The 19,081-nt window shown below is 40.4% G+C and overlaps 1 protein-coding gene across 1 annotated transcript; it reads left to right on the top strand.

The window, feature by feature from the left end:
* Positions 1-1,810: 1,810 nt before the first annotated feature.
* On the top strand, positions 1,811-19,075 carry cc2d2a (coiled-coil and C2 domain containing 2A). Its single transcript, XM_079245480.1, has 39 exons — positions 1,811-1,846; positions 2,048-2,101; positions 2,722-2,802; positions 2,885-3,032; positions 3,550-3,641; positions 4,284-4,385; positions 4,469-4,546; positions 4,636-4,851; positions 4,932-5,088; positions 5,172-5,308; positions 5,401-5,532; positions 6,546-6,755; positions 6,841-6,947; positions 7,023-7,163; positions 7,435-7,591; positions 9,352-9,626; positions 9,735-9,912; positions 10,027-10,180; positions 10,267-10,414; positions 11,544-11,682; positions 11,757-11,960; positions 12,042-12,134; positions 12,228-12,319; positions 12,835-12,849; positions 14,307-14,474; positions 14,545-14,602; positions 14,686-14,795; positions 15,812-15,908; positions 15,993-16,091; positions 16,167-16,343; positions 16,540-16,554; positions 16,691-16,882; positions 16,976-17,065; positions 17,147-17,260; positions 17,990-18,124; positions 18,207-18,329; positions 18,398-18,456; positions 18,528-18,705; positions 18,818-19,075. Exons 2-39 carry the CDS (start codon positions 2,096-2,098, stop codon positions 19,001-19,003), a joined length of 4,863 nt encoding a protein of 1,620 aa, XP_079101606.1. The 5' UTR covers positions 1,811-1,846; positions 2,048-2,095; the 3' UTR covers positions 19,004-19,075.
* Positions 19,076-19,081: the final 6 nt, after the last annotated feature.

The following is a 19,081-nucleotide window of genomic DNA, read 5'->3' as shown; positions in this document are numbered from 1 at the left end:
TTAAATTTGCTAGAATAACTGCATCCACTTCAAGTTAGCATTATCTAATCTAAAGCTTACCATAAAATACGTCCAATGATTTTTTTTGTAAACCATATTCCAGATGTAAATAGGGGGCACAGTTCATTGTGCCCTCTAAAGATTAAATATGGAAAACTTTAGTCCATATGCTAAAACTCTGTGGCATGTAGTTTTTAAATTAATCAATGTTTTAAAAGATATTCATACTTATTATCAGCTCAGTGTGCAAAGAATTGTAAGTCTATATATTATATATATATATAGTATATATATATATTTATATTTATATATACATAGATAGATAGATAGATAGATAGATAGATAGATAGATAGATAGATAGATAGATAGATAGATAGATAGATAGATAGATAGATAGATAGATAGATAGATAGACAGATAGATTGATTGAGTTTTTTGATTGATTGATTGATAAAATTGATTTCTTTCTATTTATTTTTTTTTAAGGAAAACATACAGAGATCATTAGCAGAATTTTTAAATCTGTAAGTCACTTGGGTACCAGGAGGAATAAACTGCCTAAAACAAAAATTAATGCAAAAACACAAAAAGAGCTACTAAAATCCATTTAAAATATATTTTTCCAATTAATACATGTGACCATTTTTTCTTTCATTTCTAAGCTACTTTGTTATTTTCCCTTAGTTTATTCATAATTTCATTTTCCAGTTACTTTATTTATGTTTATTATTTCAGCCCTGCTTTTACAATATTATTATATACATTGCCCTGATTGCCTAAATCATTCATTTGACCTTTTTGTTCTCATTCTATAGTGTATTTTTCATTTGATCTTTGTGTTTTCTGTTCATAGAGGTATCTATCTCTGACCCCTAAATCAGTGTTTTTAAACCTTTTTTGAGCCAGGGCACACTTGTTTTTTTTAACACTGAAAAATCACAAGGCACTCCACAAACCAAAATGTTTTTTTAAAAAAACAAAACAAAAACAAAATTTAAAAAAAGTCCATATTATTATTACTTTTATAAAGTCCATCTTGTCAAAGCCTCTTGAATACAAATCAGATAAACACAAGAAGAAGGAATTTTATTATATTTCACTGGGGCCTGTTCGGGTGAACACAGAGCTGCTTTTTAGACCATTGAGGTGAAATTGGGTAATTTCTCAGGGCACACCCAATAATCTCTGACGGCACGCTAGTGTGCCACGGGACAGTGGTTGAAAAACACTGCCCTAAATAACACACACAAAATAAATAAATAAATAAATACATTTTTAAAATTCTCTCTGTAATAACCCGCAATAGAGAATGTTTGGTTTTTATCAAATGTTTGTGCCTCCTCGGATACTGTAGTGGGTGGATCCTGATGGAAAAAGGAAGTCAATATTTTGATTGACATCATGTCTGGCGAATGGTTCAACTCCATTTAAGTTTGTATGCACCAGCGCCATGGTAGGTGGAGGAGTAGTTTATGTGGTTACTAGGCAGCGCTATAGGATTTTATTTGCCTGAAAAATAAACCCTGAAAATATAAAGTTTAACAACAAGCTACAAGCATGTAAAACCTTATAAATTAATGTAAAGTATTTTATGTAAAGCTACCAATCAGTTTCGGGAAAATATTCACCAAACTGGCTTCCTCAAGGTAGTTTTTCTGTTCTTTTAATGGACTGAATCGCTGATGTATTTGCATTTCTACGACTTTTATATGTTTTTCAGATATTGAGGTTGTTCTAAAACAAATACGTATATCTTTTTATAGCGAAATTCGTGAAAAACTGCAAAAGAAACGACGGGCTTTGCAGGCAACCTTAGCGAAAAACAAAGATGAGGACGACGTCCAGGTAAAATAATACAAGCCTTTTTTTTTTTAAGATGATAAATTCTAAATATTATCTTTAATGTTTTATTGTCAGCCAGCTACCTAATTTAAATCTCCCAGAACAACTTGAAACAGGTCTTAACAAGTCTCAACATGAACTGGAGGTCTCAGACTAGAGCATACCTGGGTAGAAGTATTGCTAAATCTAACTATGACCCAATAGGCTCTGGTTCCGTCTGCCAGGTTGGCTGTGAGGAGCCGACAAACTACGATGAAGGTTAGTTTGTGTTTTCCAGCTTAGACTGTAGGCTTTGGTTGCTCTCCTCTGTGTGCTGCTTGCTGCTCAACGCCAAACTCCTTTCCTCCTCTCCGCTTCCGTGCTTTCTAGCTGTAAAAAGCCGGATTGTTGCTGTTTTTTTTTCTAAGTACTTCACCTTGTTACTTCTTAAGGAAGTTGAGATCTTTTCACATCTGCACCAAGATGTTGCATATCTTCTATAAGTCTGTTGTGGAGAGTCCAGTCAGCTTTGCAACCATCTGCTTGGGGTAGTAGCATCAGAACCAGAGACTTGAAGAAAATCAACAAACTGATCAAGAAAGCTGGTTCTGTGCTGGGAGTAACTCTGGAGCCGCTGGAGCTGATTGTCCAAAGAAGAATGCTGCACAAGCTGATGAAGATGATGGAGGATTCTTCACACCATCTCCACAACACAGTGCAGAAACAACAAAGTGTGTTCAGTGAGAGGCTTCTTCAGGTCCGATGTAAGACTGAAAGATACAGAAGATCATTCCTGCCAGCAGCCATCAGCCTCCTCACAAGACCTCCTCAAGTTAATTGTATACTACAGTATTGAATTTCATTTTTGGGGATTAATAAAGCATTTTCATTTCATTTAGGAACCTGAGGACAGCGAGGAAGACCCTGGGGAGACGCTGAAACGCACATTGAGGGCTCAGAGACTAAGGCGAAAGAAAAGGGTGCATCTCCTGTGATTATACATTTCCAGCTGTTTTATACCTGTCAAGACCAACACAGCTGACTGCTTTGTGTGTTTATTAGTTGCTCGAGCAAAGTTCAGCCCAGGAGTTTCATGGTGACGATGTGGAAGAGGTTTCTACTGTTCAGCACTACAGTTTAAATGAAGCATCGGCTGAGAGGCAAGATGAGTCTCTGGATTTGTCAAGACCTTCAACTGGATCTCAGAGAGGTTTGTGTATTAGCCAGATTGCACCAGGCATTTCAACACATCTCTATTAACCCCTTGTTACTGGGCTTCATTTTGCTGCTGTACAAATCAAAACAAAGCTTATACATAAATGCTGAAATCACTATGGTTTTAGATATTTACAGGTTTTTGGATCTGCTCATCAGCTTAATTGTTACAGATTTTCTAATAAGACATAACATGTAATTTATGTGATATAAGAAAGGAGAGAACATATTTGTGATTCTAGGCTGTCTAGCAAAGTTAAGATTAACAAAGTACAGTTGGTACTACGGACTACTCTGAATGCAGAAATATAAAGATGTGTCTAATATTCAGTATTATTCCCTAATATTCAGTATCATTCCACCCTTCCTGATGCTTCTCATCATGTGTTGCAAGAACAAATGTCTTGGCTTGGCTGTGTTTCCAGGAAAGGATTAGATGCAACTCTTCAGATTTGCTGGATCGAGCTGGAAATGTTTGGATTGTTTCATGACATGTTTTGTGTTTTTTTTAGGTCTCTCCTTAAAAACTCAGGATGCTTCCACTTCTCAGCATTTAGATGAATTTGTGACACGGCACTTTGAAGAGAAGCTAAAAGCAGCAAGGGTACTTTTTTTGTTTCACAAAATATCCTCTTCTGTTTAATTAAAGCCTTGTCTGTATGAATCTGAGTTTTCCGTAACAGTTTTTTCTAAATGTTTACGCCCATGGTGTCCATGATTACATATTTTGGTTGCTTAAATTCAAGGTATCTTCAACCTCCAGCCATGTAAATACATATAGAAACTATGGTCTGAGTTTTGTCTTGAGCACAAGGCAGCAAGGTTTTGTGGTTTTTAGGCATCAGATTGTGTTCTGTTTTTTGCTGTGTTCACATGTCAGCTGGAGATGTTGGCAAGAGCATGCCAGCATCAATGTTAATAGGACTTTTTTATGTGTTGCACACCAAACAGTAATGAGAGGAGATCACACACAATAGCAGGCACCTTTGAACTGAAAAGAGAAATGGCCTAGAATATAAGCTAAAGTTAGCTGACACTGTTATGATTCTGAGTGTTTTGCATTGCCACAAGCTGTGCTGTTTAGGGAAAAACAGGAAAAAGTCACTGGGATAAAATACCCATGTTCATGAGGACAAGGCATTAAAAAACCAGAACTCGTATTCATCCAGAACATGTCAACATGTGTACTTGCTAGTCTGTAAGGTAAACTCTAAATAGATCTTTCTGTGTTTATACTGCATTATAGTCTAAAGTTGAGAGACTTGAACAAGAGGAAGCCACTGCAGAGTCTGTCAGTCGCCTCCAAAGCCTCAGAGACAGAGACACTGTAACCAGGTTTGACAGAGAGGTTAGTAGCTACTTTACTTAAACCACAACTGGACACATGAAATCCAGTCCAACAGTGAAGGTTTATTCCCAAATGCTTCCCAGGTCGATGCAGGCAGAGCAGGACATGATGCCCCTCCAGCCCTGAGCACCAGGGTCAAGTTCAGAGAAGCTGCAAGACGAGTAAGAATTATATTCAAACTAGAAGCCTTAATGTACAAATCATATTTCATGTGTTTATTTAAATACCTTTTTTTTCTTTGCTGATACAGGTAGGAAAGGGCCTCCCAACTACAGAGGAAGCATACAATTTCTTTACATTCAGCTTTGAGCCTGATCCCCCTGATGAGACAGAAAGGCTTGGCAAGAAAAGAGAAAAGCAGAGAGAAAGCACTGAGGAGGACAGAGATGAGGATGGAAGTGAAGAGGTTGAGAAACAGGAGGATGCTGATGCAGAGGAGGAAGATCAAGATGAAAATCAAAACCAGGTAACAAACCAACCGGCTATTTGCAGCTGTTGTGTAGGTGCAGCTGAAGAATGGTAAGTGTGCTTCATCCTATGTCTTAGGATGAAGAAGCTCCTCTGGTACGAAACGAAGAGGATTTATTTGTTATTGACCAGTTGCCCCAGGATTTCTTGGAAGTGAAGAAGGCAGAGTATATCAGATACCGAAAACGTGTTCAGCAGGAGAGTGAACTCCTGTTTACGCCGAGCTTTCGAACAGGTAAACGTGTGCTGTCTTAACTCCGTTGCTCTCAGCTCATGATAAAGTTTGTCACTGACTGGAAGTATATGTCGTTTTCACAGTTCCAACCTCTGTTAAACTCCCTGAAAACATGAAGCCTCGTTATCTGGAGGATGAGGGCCTCTACGTTGGGGAGAGGCCCCCCGTCTCTGTGACCAATGAGAACATTTTGGAGAATCGCATTTTGAAAATGAAGGAGGTATTGTCTGCGTAGACACCAGACGGCTAAAATATTGCCATGCTGTAGTTTTGTTTCTGCTCATCATTTTGTTTCTGCTTGATATTATACAGGGAAGGAAGTGGTTTGGAGACGATGGGAGGATTATGGCTCTGCCTGACCCCATTAAGGAATCATCCACCAGACCTCCCCTCTTTCACATGGAGGGCGACCTGGATCCTGCGCTGCAAACTGTGTACAGGAAGGTCAGACACACATCTACTGCAACAGTCACTGACACCACCACGCACATTTGTCACATCGTACACTAAAAGTGATGTAGCGTCCTCAGATTAGAGCCTTCTCTGAACATTTTGGTACAAAGAAGCGGGGGTAAATAGGGCGTTGGTTAGCAGAGATGCAGCAGAGGTGAAAGCCAACACATCTGTTACATTTCTTTCTTGTGACAACAACTTTCAGCATAAAAAAACTCTTAACTGTAGGCTTTAAAAGTTATAAAGAATGAGGACTTGCTTTTTTTTAATCAGAACTGGAATTAAAATGAAAGTGGTAGAGTATATAAACTGGGGGTGGGAAAATTGAATCGAAAAATCGAAAATCAGGATTTTTTTGCGTCACAATTTTAAAATCGATTTTTTTATTTTTGTTAAAAAATTGATTTACTTTTCAAACAAATAAAAATAATTCATTATAATTTTTTTTTTTTGTTGTTGTTTTTATTAATCTTTTTACTTGTCCTCTTGGGCATTATAGCAGCAGAATGATGATCCGGCTACTGTGTGTTTTTTTCCTAATTGAAATAAAGAAAAATGATGAGCAAAAAAATAAGTTTTACACATTTATCTTGTTTTTAATCTACAAAAATCATCAATATCGAAGAATTGTGAGAATCGCAATTTAAATCGAATCGCCAACCAAAAAAATCGGAATCGAATCGAATCGGGACAAAAGCATATCGTCACAGCCCTAGTATCAACACTTGTGTGCTTTAATCGCTCAGCTCTTGGTTAGCTCCACATGTTCATTTTCATTTTAGAAAAAGACATAGCTGAGTGTTAGTTGTGTTTTTGGTGTTTATGATGCATCACTGTAATCCATGATTTTTCATTATTGCTTTTCCAGATAGTTTGTAACAATTTTCAGTTATCTAATACACACGTACACACACATTCAGGCAGAGTTAAAGTCCTAAATCTTTGTCATGATAATTATCTTTTTCCTGAACACTGAAAACAGACGGTTTTATTTTGTCCACCAGGCTCTGAAGTCCAAGTATGCAAACCAGTACATTGGTGGTGCAGCAGACCCTGAAGGAGACTACCAGCTCGACGTTGATGTCTCTGGTCTCATCTTCTCCCACCACCCACTCTTTAGCCGTGAACATGTCCTGGCAGCTCGTCTAGCTCAGCTGTACGACCAGTACCTCACCAGGCAGCACAATAATTTCACAGGACACCTCACAGACAAGGTAAACTCCAACAGACAGCTGTCTCGTCATTCCCATATACTTCAGACCAGTGTATCTCTTGTCCATTTTCCTCGTTTGCCATCAGTTGAACGGCTTAAGGAACGCGCTGCGGAATATAGTGAGGATCCATGGTGGGCAGAGCATCACTCAGGCCATGCAGCAAAGGATTTCTGAGTACAGCCTGGAAGTGAGGTGAGGTCTTCGTACGAGTCCTGCTCAGATTAGAAACGTAACCTGGAAACTGAACTGTATGTCAAAACGTTACAGGAGCACTCGGCAGCTGCGAGATGCCGAGCAGGAGAAAGACAGGACTCTCCTGAGGAACATAATTAAAGTTTGGAAGGAGATTAAGGTGCTAAGAGACTTCCAGAAGTTTACCAACACGCCATATAAACTCTACCTCAGAAGGTAAATGCTAAATATTTCCAACTATAAAGTTACATTTTAGACGTTTAATTTCTGGAAGCAGTTTTTTTTATTTTATTTTTTTTATCTAGAGTAGTTTCTCTCCGCAGTAGCTACCATATGCTAATTATTAAAGGCATATTTTTCTGATATGAAATTTGAAATTTTTCCTAAATCTATGAGCAGAATGTAAAGTCTGGTCATTTGATCAATTTGTAAATTTTTTTTTTGTATTATTTTGATTAAATTGATGTGTTGTCTGTTGCTGGTGCAGAGAGAATGTGGATCGAGCATCAGATGAGCAGCAGTATGAGGGTGAAATCTTATCAGAAGTTTTGGAGTTGGAGGCAGAGAGTGAGGAAGACTACCAGAAGAAGCTGGCCGAGTACAAGAAGCAGCTGGAGGAGTGGAAGCTCTGGAAAAAGAAGCAGGTGCCGACCAGATAGAGCTTAGCTTTGGCTAAGCTAAGTAGAGGTTTTTGGGTTTTTTTAGGGTTTTTTTTTTGGGGTTTTTTTTTCATTTCAACACTTTAATAGGAAAATACATTTTTCTTAAAGGCATCTTTATTCTGGCTCTGGATGTCTTGTTATGACACAGCTGTAGAGCTTTAAAAGGGCTCATGGTCCGAGGTGTGTGAGCTGGCTACCCATCCAGTTGAGCTTTGTGCCTTAAAATATTTTTTTTTCCCTTTTTCTTATTTATTTTTAATGTTTTTTAACTGATAAAACCCAGCTCGTGAAAAATTGTGAAAAAGATAACTCCTTTTTTTTTTTTTTATATGAGGTTAATATGATATTTATTACAAAGCATTCTGGTGTCCATTAAAGCTGGGCTAGGTAATCTTCCTCAGAGACATTGTTTACCAACAACACAGGCAGCTGTTTCCTCTTTTTACAGCCACTTTGAATTTTTAACATTTCTTAGATAACTTTGGTGTTTGTGTTGGTTTGTGATTAGCCATCTCTGACTTTCTGGAGGAGACTTCCTGCCTGTTCAGACAGGAAGCTGCAGCAATCAAACCACCTTTGACTCTCGTCTTACTTTTCTTGTCTATTTGGCTCAGACAAGTGGAAAAAGTTTTAGATTAGCAGGAAAAGCAGATCACACCCTCATATAAGGAAATTTCATAATATTCTGTGTTGTACATCTGATTTTTATTGTCAAATCTGTTTTTGTTTTTCCTGATTACGGAAATCATTAAGCTTATTCTTATTCAACAGTCTAAACCTTCTTACACAAGCTCTCCTGCTGTTTCTTCAGGAATAGCTTCCCAGGTTTCTTGAGGACTTTCCCAAGCTGTGCTGCTCTTTGCTTTATTCTGACAACCGGATCTTCATCGCTCCATCATACCTGTAGTCACTGCTTATTGGTCCAGTTTCATATGACGTACTTATCTCTCTCTTTTTGTCCACGCTTCCCTTCTGTAAGAATAGCTTCCATTTGTTCTTTCACTCATTTCTGATGAGACTACAGTGAACTTTAGACCTTCCACTGAAGGTCCAGATGCATCTCTTAGGTATTGTGTCGGGTTTTTAATGACACTTTGCTGTAATATTCTTTCAGGACACGGTCTACCTTGCAGAGAGATGACAGGTTTTCGGTTAGTAGGTCTTTAGCAATCAGCCTGTCAGTGCAAACATATTGTTATATTCTGTCAAACTATGTTATCTCTGACTTTTTATGCAACTAAAATGTAAACACATTAGGTGTATTTACAAGCAGCTTCTTGTAAAGATGTAACTTTAGTTCCTGGACTGAGTAAGAAAACATGGTGTCCAAAAAAAGACCTTGGAAAAAACCCTGCAGAATTATTGCTCAAGTCCACAGGTTTAGGAAGGCCTATAACAATAAATTACTTGTTGCACTGGACTGTTTATTATAATAAGTAATTATGACATAAGGTTACACAGTGGTGTAGTGGTTAGTTTGCATGGTCTCTCTGGCTGCTCCAGCTTCCTGCCACCATATAAAGACATGCATGTTAGGTTAATTGGTTTCTGTAAAATTGTCCCCAGGAGTGAGAGTGAGCATGAATGGTTGTTTGTCTCTGTGAGGCCCTGCGATGGACTGGCGACCTGTCCAGGGTGTACCCCGCCTCTCGCCCAAAGACTGCTGAGATAGGCTCCAGCTTCCTCGCGATTCATCCGACTAAGCGGTTCAGAAAATGAATCAATGTTTATTATGTTTTCAGAAAACCAAAAAGAAAAAGAGAAAGAAGAAGAAGAAGAAAGGACAGGTGCAGGATGACACAGAGGAAGAGGATGAAGAACAGGAAGGGAGCGAATCAGAGGGGCCCCTCGAAGAAGGTCCCCCACGGCCGGAGCCTCCTGAGAGGCCAGACTTTAGCTTAATAGAGCAGCAAGTGAGAGAGAAAGCCTCCAGGATACGGAGGAAACCTGGAGAAGCCGTCCTGATCCCAGAACTGTCTGCATCAGGAAGCATCACTGCCAGTGAACTCTGCCCCAGGTAGTGATTCTGACACAGACAGCCAGTTAATCCACAAGTGTTTTATTCCACACACTTTAAGGCCGGTCCCCATTGCAGTTTAAATTAAGTTTTTTTTCTGTCTTTTAGGGCTGAAGTAGCTCGAAGAGAAGACGTTTCCAAACGATCTCTTTTCATCAAAATCCTTTACAACGACAAGGAAGTTTCCCAAACAGACAGCCGCTCCCTGAGCACTGACTTCAGGGTTCACTTCGGTCAGATTTTCAACCTCAAGATACTTAATTGTCCCCAAAGTATAAATCTGCAGGTACAGTGAAGAGAAGCTGATGGTACCGCAACACAATAGTCTAGTAGATGGCTGCTGGATTTCTTTACTTTTCACCATCTCTGCCCTTGTGTTTGTGTGTGTGTGCATGAGCAGGTGTTTGAGGAGATGGGATTGTCCTGCTCCCTCCTGGCTCAGGTGTTTGTTCCGGTACCAGATCCCTCAGTTGTCACAGGCAACGTCCCGATTGAGGAATTTGAATTCAGCAGCAATCAGAGAGTGATGTTTGACCACGAGGGAGTAGGAAGTGGTAAGTGTCCTTATTTGACATAACTTTAAACCTGAAGGTGCCCCTTCTCTCTTCCTCTCTGACTCTCTATCTCTAATAAACCTCAGATGTACCACTGTCATTTGAAGCCGACGGCAGCAACAAGCTGACGCTGCTGACCTCTGGGAAGCTGTCCTGCTCTGTATCATGGGGGATTGGCGAGGACGATGTGCCGCTCGCACCTCCGGTTTCCCAACATCATGGTGGCATACACAGGTAGTCCGTCTCACAGAACACATGTAGATTTTACATCATTTTTCCACAGGATACCACAGATGGTTGCTCCCGCGTTTCTACAGCTGTCAGCTTTGTGCTTTATACGCAGCAGGGCCGTTTCTAGCTTTTTGCAGGCTCTAGGCAAGATATTGTTTGGGGGCTTCTATTTTGTCAAACTGTGATGAAGATTTTCCGAACCATTTAGATGGTCTTCTATCTACCATCATGCCACCATCTCTTACAGTTCTTGAGCAAAACAGGCTGCAGGTACATGTAAAGATCTTTAAGCTGAGCCAAGAATTGTACTAAAATATTTCTTGTTATGCTATTTACCAAAGGCATAAGGTAGCTACATATAAATAAATGTATACATGAATTTGATTCTAACATGTTTGATTGTTTATTAATGCATTTGGATTTATCTGGTCAAATAACAAATTATTATTCAACCTTGTGAAATGTAATTCCACACAATGCTTTTGATATTTCGCCGGTTATTGCAACTATATGCTGAACAAAATATGGGAATAGTTGCTTTCTCTTGACTGCGGTTGACCCTCTCTTTTTTACATTTATTATGCTATCAATATAGAGATACAGTTGTACAAAGTCTGAAAATAAAGTATTGTATCAAAATTGTACAAATCAAAAGTTAACAATGGAACGTGAACAAAACCAGAAAGAAAGAAAGAAAGAAGAAGAAAAAAAAAAAGAGACCCACATAAAACACAAAAGACTCACCATAGCACATCATCACTCATGAATTGGTGGTGTAGGGACCAGGATGCAAACAGGTTAAAAAGTAAGCAGCTCTACCACCTTTAATGCAACAACCTAATATTAGTATAAAATAAAAGACCAACCACTGCTTACTATTGCAGTTACTTTATTTAGGCCAATGTTTATTTTTAAGCCTATAAGGGGAGTCATAAACACACAAGATAGTTACAGATAAAAACAGACATTTTATTTCTTCCTCAGAAAAAGCTGAAGATGCAGCTTTGGGACCCCCTGGTGGCTTGGAGGCCCTAGGCATCTGCTTAGTCTGCCTGTAGCAAGAAACACCTCTGATATGCAGTGTATTATCTAAAGAGTTTATGTAATACTGACTGTTGTATCTGTGTTTTAGTGGCTTGGGCCATCTCGATGCCGTCACATATATCGGAGCATCGGGGTTATATGACATGAAAAAAATCAGTGAATGGGCAACACAGTCGCGACTTGACCCAAACGATCCGAAGAACGCCTCTATCATGCAGCTTCTCAAAGTAGGTATCCAGATACAACTTTCAAAAATGGATCAAAATTGAGAATCAGATAAGTGTTTGTTTTCCACTCTCAGGTGGCCAGCAGCGGAGAGGTAACGGCTCCAGAGTACTTCCGTCTTGAACATCTGCAGGAGGAGTTTAATTTTGTGCCGGATGAAGAGCTGGAGAATTCCAGAAGACTTCGTCTGCTCAGGCTGAGGAACCAGGAAGTTGCAGAGTTTCGCAATTACAAATTTGTTCCTGCTTTTGACAGAGAGGTCTTGGATAAGGTGTTCTATGTGCGTTTTCCGGCCAGTGAAGTAAACGACAAAATGAGAACAAGTTGAACCTAAATTAATACCGCTTCTCTTTTGCCTTAGGAGTATGAAAAAAGGTTGAAAGACGAAGATGTCATTGACACCAAAGATCATTTGGATTCACACCGAGCTTTAGTGGCCAAATACCTTCAGAAGGTGAGCAGACTGCTTGTGGTGGAAGGAGTGTTTCTTCTCCAGTGCTGACCACACCAGTACCACTTTACTGCGATGCTGCTTTTTCTCCCATAGATCAGAAAATCGGTCATCAACAGATTTCTTCTCGCCAGACACGACTACATCCTGTCTGACTTAGTGGTTGAAGAGGAGATTCCAAACATTGGGTAAAAAATTGATGCCAGACTTCATTAACAGACTAAATAACTCATCCTTTATAGTTTGTTTGTTTTTTTTTTATCTTCATGCTTCATGTAACATTGAACATAATTCCTTCTTGTAAAGACAAAGACTGATCCGAACGCTGATTTTTGCTTTATTGCCATTACTGATTTCCAACTCATCCATCTCATTCTAGTTACAAAGCGTGCCTGATGCAGCTTTGATTGCATTGAAAAGTCATATAATCAAGAAGAGGGACGGGGCCAACAAAGGGTTTCTTGGCCCCTCACAGCTTTTTAATCTCTTATGGAAGCAACCAGGATTTTATTTTGCACGAAAACATGACACAGAAAATTAAAAGCTGTGATGTTTTGAGCAGATTTAGACACAACTACAGGCAACAAAGCCAGTCACGCTGTTGGGTGTTACCCTACACATTTTTTTTTGGCATAATTAAAACTGAATGCTCTTCTTCTTCTTTTCCATGTTTCTGCTTTTCTCTTCCCACTCATTTTTTCAGTGGTGCAGGTTCAGGGTATGTTCTTAGTGATTTCTTCTTTTCCTCTCCCACCCCTGTGTATTTTTAGTTTGAACTCCCAAGTACCAGTACCATAATGATTATAGACACTTCGCAGTAGTCAGTCCTCTCAGGAATTTGCTCAGTTGTTGCTATTTTTGGGGTATTTTACTTTTAAAAGGTAAAAACATTGTGTAAGTTATAAATAATGGGCACAGTGAAGAGAACGTTTACAAAATCCCAGTTTTAAAAAGTTTGAGTTCTGCAGAAATGCGAATAAAAACACCTACACATAGAAAACACGTCAAATGTTGGATATCAGACATTTCATTGTCTCTGCACGCTTCTAATCTGAAGCCAATGTGTTGTAATAGATGCAGAAAGTTACTTAGCAATGTCTTCCTGAAATGTGCAATACGTTCCCTGATTTGCAGCAATACCTTACCGGGTTCTACAGCTTCTCTCCTCGAAGGCCACTGTCTTGCAGGTTTTAATCATTGCCCTGCTTGCACGCACCCAGCCGACATTAATGGCTCATTAACAGGATTGAACTGAATCAGGTGTGTTATAACAGGGAAACAACTAAAGTCTGCAGGCTGGTGGCCCTCAAGGACTGGAAATAAAGAACCTTGTTTTGTTTTGCTGCATTGATGCTGCCTTTTAAGGTGTGTGAGTTTCCAGTTCTGTGTGCATCAATGCACCCCCTATCTATCGGAGATACTTCTGAACTAAGTGCAGATAACAAGCGGCTTAGCAGTCCAGGCGATGCAGCATCCATGTGCAGAAAGATGCCTCTGACTACGTTAAAGGATTTTTTACCGGATATTTGGCACCTCTTTTAGGAGCTTTCTTTATGCCCAGTCATTTTACAGACCATCTGCCAAACGGCTACAGTTCCTGCAACCTTTTGAGACATATGGCTACCATAAAATTAAGATGAGAGGAAATTTTTCAGAATATAGATAAACTTTCAACATTTTGTCTTTCATGTTCAATCATAAACAGATATTCATCTGTTTGATTTACAAACCATTTCATTCTGTTTTAGTATACATTTTAGCTTATGAACTTTGTTATTTTTTTTAATTTAAGCTGCATAAAGATGTTAATTAAGTTACTAATCAAAATATTAATGTATGCTTTCACCTAGATATCAGGAAAACAAGAGCTGCACTTTTTTATATTAGTTGCTAATTGTCAGGAAAAGGGAACTAAATGTTTTTTTTTCTTTATAACCAAATACTGCCATTAGCATTTAAGAATAACTTTAACAACAACATGCTTCACATATTTATACACAAGTCCTGTGATTGTCAGAGTGTAAATACCTGGAGGTACTGAGTACTGATAGTGTATAATGATCCCATCCTATAATTTCTAGGGCTAAAATGAGCTTTTTCGCTCAGACATTCTGGTTTGTTTTACTTTTATCAAGATAAAATATAAAATGAAGTTTGCATTGTTGCCACAATCAGGATACTGGGAATTAACCTGTTCAAGCTGGCTGAACCCAAGCGACCACTAAAGCCTCAGAGGAAAGAAAGAAAGAAGGTGACAGCTCAGAATCTGTCGGACGGAGACGTCAAGCTGCTCATCAACGTCATCCGTGCCTACGACATTCCCATCCGCAGGCCCCAGAACAAGTGAGCGCCGCCAGTCAGTATTTAGAATAATTAACATTTAGATCTCTTAACAAGATGGCTTTCATTTCAGTAGACCGGGACAATCTTCACAGAGTGCCCTTCAGGACAGCGATTGGTATCTCAGCCAGGTACAGAGCACACGCCAGCTTGATTTCCTAAATGGCACCAGTGTCGTTTACAAGAAATAAAGAATGTTTTTTGTGAAATGTAGGTACAAGTGAGACCATTTGTGGAGGTTTCCTTCCAGCGCATAGTACTTCAAACAACCACAGCTGAAGGACCAAACCCGAGCTGGAACGAGGAGCTGCAGCTGCCGTTTAGGTGAACAATTGCAAACCTACTGGTTTATCTTCCTGTTTTTTGGTACAGAGTTTTAAAGATTTACAACAGTGAACATGTACTCTATGAGATCCAGCTTGGTAGTACTGGGACCTCCTTTTTCCTTCAGAACTGCCTCCATTTTTCGTAGCATAGATTCAACAAGGTGCTGGAAGCATTCCTCAGAGATTTTGGGTTGTATTGACATAATGGGGAAAAACCAGTTCAAGTTCAGGAAAGCGGTTGGAGATGATGTGAGCTTTGTGACATGGTGCATCATCCTGCTGGAAGTTTCCATCAGAAGATGCTACACTGTGCTCAGAAAGGGATGGACATGGTCAGCAGCAGGACTCAGGTAGGCTGTGCTGGTTAAACCATAAATGAGGCAGGAAAATGTCCCCCATGCCATCACACCACCTGCAGCCAAGGTCGGATGGATTCATGATGTTTCCACCAAATTCTGATCCTACCATCTGCATGTTGAGCTGAAATGGAGACTCATCAGACCAGCAACGTTTCTCCATCTTCTATTGTCCAGTTCTGGTGAGTCTGTGTGAATTGTAGCCTCAGTTTCCTGTTCTTACTGACAGGAGGGAACCCGCTGTGGTCTTCTGCTGCTGGAGACCATCTGCTTCCAGGTGGCCTTTCCACCTCTTCTGACATCAACAAGACATTCTGGTCCAGACAACTGCTGCTCGCTGGATTTTTTCTCTTCTTCAGACCTTCTCTGGAAACACTAGAGATGGTTGTGTGTGAAAATCCCAGTCGATCCACAGTTTCTGAAACACTCCAATCAGTTTGAACTTCAGCTAAATCTCTTGGCCATGTCTACATGACTAAATGGAATGATTTGCAGCCATGTGATTGGCTGATGTTTATTTTAACTAGCAGCTGCACAGGTGGACCTAGTACCCTGGGAAGATGGTATACCTCCATGCATTTTTCACCCACATGAAAAAAAAAGAGTGAGTGTACAACAAATCAGCTCACACACTGTGGTTTGATGAACTTCTCTGCAGCGCTCCCAACGGGGACTACGGTACTGCCAGCTTGCAGTCGGTCAGAGACGAAGTCTTCATCAACGTATTTGATGAAGTGATTCATGAGATCGGAGTGGTGAGTTCACATCGCCACTTTCTCTCTCCTCACTGTTTCATATCCTGCTCCTCAGATTGCTTTAAATGGTATTTTGTTCCACAGAATGATAACGAGAGGGGTTCATCCATTCACACCCAGATAGAGAAGCACTGGTTGGGCTCCGTCAAGATTCCCTTCAGCACCATTTACTCTCAGTCCAGGGTAAAATTTATGGTTTTTTACAAGTAAAAAGTTGCAGCTGAACTTGTGGTTAACCTTTCTCGCTGCATCTGACAGATTGATGGGACGTTCAAAGTGAACACGCCAGCTGTGCTGCTGGGATACAGCAAGGAGCGGAGCCACGGTAATAACGGCGGCTATGATGTGTTACGCAACCTGAGTGACGGAGCCTTTATTACACTCTTCATCACTATCGAACCTCCGCTGATGCCGGGAGAGTCTGTTAGAGAGAAGGCAAGCTGTTTCACTTATGGATGGATTGGGGCTCATAGTTCATTCTGCATCACTGCGCTTGTTTCTTTTTTTTTCCATTTTTCTTTTTCTGACAGATTTATGATTACTGAGATCCATTTCAGACTTTTTTCAGTAGGTTTAATTTGTTCTTGTCATCCTCTTTCATCATTCTTTGGTTTTTGCTCTGCTGCGTTAGATTAAGGAAGTAAAGGTAATTGTTCATTAAGACCCAACTCCTTTTTTATTTTAATATCCATTCACGGCATACATTTCTGCATTATTTGTACATTTATTTACCCACTGCTGGTCCATGTTCATCTGCAGTAACTTTTGTCCCTTTAATGCAGTTCGAGAGTCATGAGGACGAACGTTTACTTCAAGCTTCAGGGAAGTTTGACAAGGATGCAGCTCTCTGCTACCCGGACCGACCCTGCATCACCACGGTGACTGACCTCAACGGGAAGACGGTCTTCATCACTCGTTATATACGACCACTCAACCCCCCACAAGAGTTCCTTGATGAATTCCCGAACAACCCTGTGGAAGCCACGGTCTGTATGACTGGAGTGAAATTAGGAAGATGTATTTCTACTTGACTTGCATCCTGTCGGTTGACACTTGTTCCTGTGCAGTCACTGATTGCCAGATTTGTGTCCCTCCTACCGTCTCTGCCGGACCAAGTCTTATTTTCTCGAGCCTGCGGCCTGTGGAGCACCTGCGACGTGAGTGAAACCTCTTTTATGGGTTTTATGCGAATACGAGGAAGAAAGCCCATCTTTCAGTGCCCTGTTGTTTTTTCTCAGCAATTCCTCACTCTGCTCGCGGGAGATGAGGAAGAGCACGCTGTGCTGCTGTGCAACTACTTCCTGTCTTTGGGCAAGAAAGCCTGGTTGGTAATTGGCACCGCCATACCAGAGGTGGGTGACTTTTACATGTTTATCATATGTAAAAGAAGTATATGGACTTTTCCATGTAATTTTCCGTAAAAGTTAGAAGTTTTTTTCCTGCTGGTCACTTTGCCACAATTCCACTGACAGTTAACAATAAAATCACTGCAAAGGTTCATTCATACAAATATCTTGGTTCCATAATAGATAATAAATTTACATTTCGACCTAACACTGAACTGATCACAAAATGTCAACAGCGCTTCTTCTTTCTCCATAAACTACAGGTTCACCAGTCTTTATCTCAGCTTTCCATTAATGCTTCATTAATTTCATTCTTACATTTCATATAACGGCTTGGTTTCTAAATAAAATCACCAAATAGGGCAGTGAAATTATAAGCCAACAACAGCAGCCTCTTAAAGACCTTTATGACACCAGAGTTGTGAGAAAAGATCTCCTCTGACTGAACCTTTACTACATCCCGCTACCTTCAGGGCACTGGTGCAGATCCCTTTCATTGAGGACAAAGCTTCCTCTAGTTTCATCCCAACCTCTGTTCATTTGCTAAACTGATCTGGAAACTGTGGCTCTCAATGTTTCCTCGTGTACTTCCTGTTTTATCGTGATGAACCGTATGAATGGCCATGTTATGTATACATATGTTTTAATCTTATTTTGTCAGTAGCACCGTCTCCTCTGCAAATGAAGTTCCTAACGGATAAATAAAGTGATTTTGGTTTGATTTTTACTTGTCAGGGACCCACGGCATACGTCCTAACCAACGAGCAGAGCCGCTACCTTATCTGGAACCCCAGCAGCGGCCAGTATTATGGCCAGTATGACACCTTTTGTCCATTGAAGACAGTTGGCTGTTTGGTCAATGCTGACAATGTGAGTAAAGAAAGAGCAGCTCCGTAATGTTACACCCCTCCATTTCATAGTTCTTATAGTGTTTTTCTTACTTGTTGCTCAGGTTTGGTTCAACATCCAAGAACATGCGTTACCGATGAGGATGAGTTTTGACATCACAAAAGCCAACTTCTGGAAACCCTTTTTCTCCCGATCCTTCTCCCACCCTGGGCTGTCCAGTGTCCAGGTGAGGGTTCAGTCTTTAAATTTACATTTAATACATTTTTTCCAATTTCAACCAAGTTTGTCTTTCAGCCAGAGGAGCTGGTCTATCAGCGGACAGACAAAACGGCTGCTGCAGAGCTTCAGAACAGGTGAGTGACTGCAGCGAAGGCCGTTGCCTCTCTTCCTGCATCAGGTTACATAAACATTTTGCTCTGTGTAGAATTGAAAAGATTTTGAAGGAGAAGATCATGGAGTGGCGCCCTCGTCAACCAACCCGCTGGAACCGCTACTGCAACAGCACCCTGAAACGGTTCCTGCCCAAACTGGAGCTGGGCGGTGGAAAGGAGGTAGCTGAAGGGCACCGGCACGAGCTGCAGAGCCTGCTGGGAGACTACAGGGTAAGCACGAAGAAACAGCTGAGTGACTACGCTACAAGTCTTCCAAAATGTAAACAAAGGGGCCGGTTCAGATCAAATCCTGTTAGCGTCTTTTTTTTTTATTTCCTTTTAGATTTCTGGGTTCCCCCTGCACATGCCGTTCTCTGAGATTGGGCCGATCATCGAAGCAGTGTACAGCACCGGCGTTCACAACATTAAGGCATCCAACGTGGAGTTTGCCCTGGCTGTGTATGTGCATCCCTACCCCAACAATGTCCTCTCTGTCTGGGTGTACCTGGCTTCACTTGTCCGCATCTGATACGATGACGCTCTCCTATCTCTGAGTGCAGATAAATTATCTGATGACGTTTTTCCATCTTATTCCAACACTACATCA

This window comes from Telmatherina bonti, assembly GCF_933228915.1.
Source record: "Telmatherina bonti genome assembly, chromosome: 8".
In the NCBI taxonomy this organism is placed as follows: Eukaryota; Metazoa; Chordata; class Actinopteri; order Atheriniformes; family Telmatherinidae; genus Telmatherina; species Telmatherina bonti.
The sequence above is the reverse complement of the archived record's forward strand: the minus strand, read 5'-3'. Positions and strand labels throughout refer to the sequence as shown.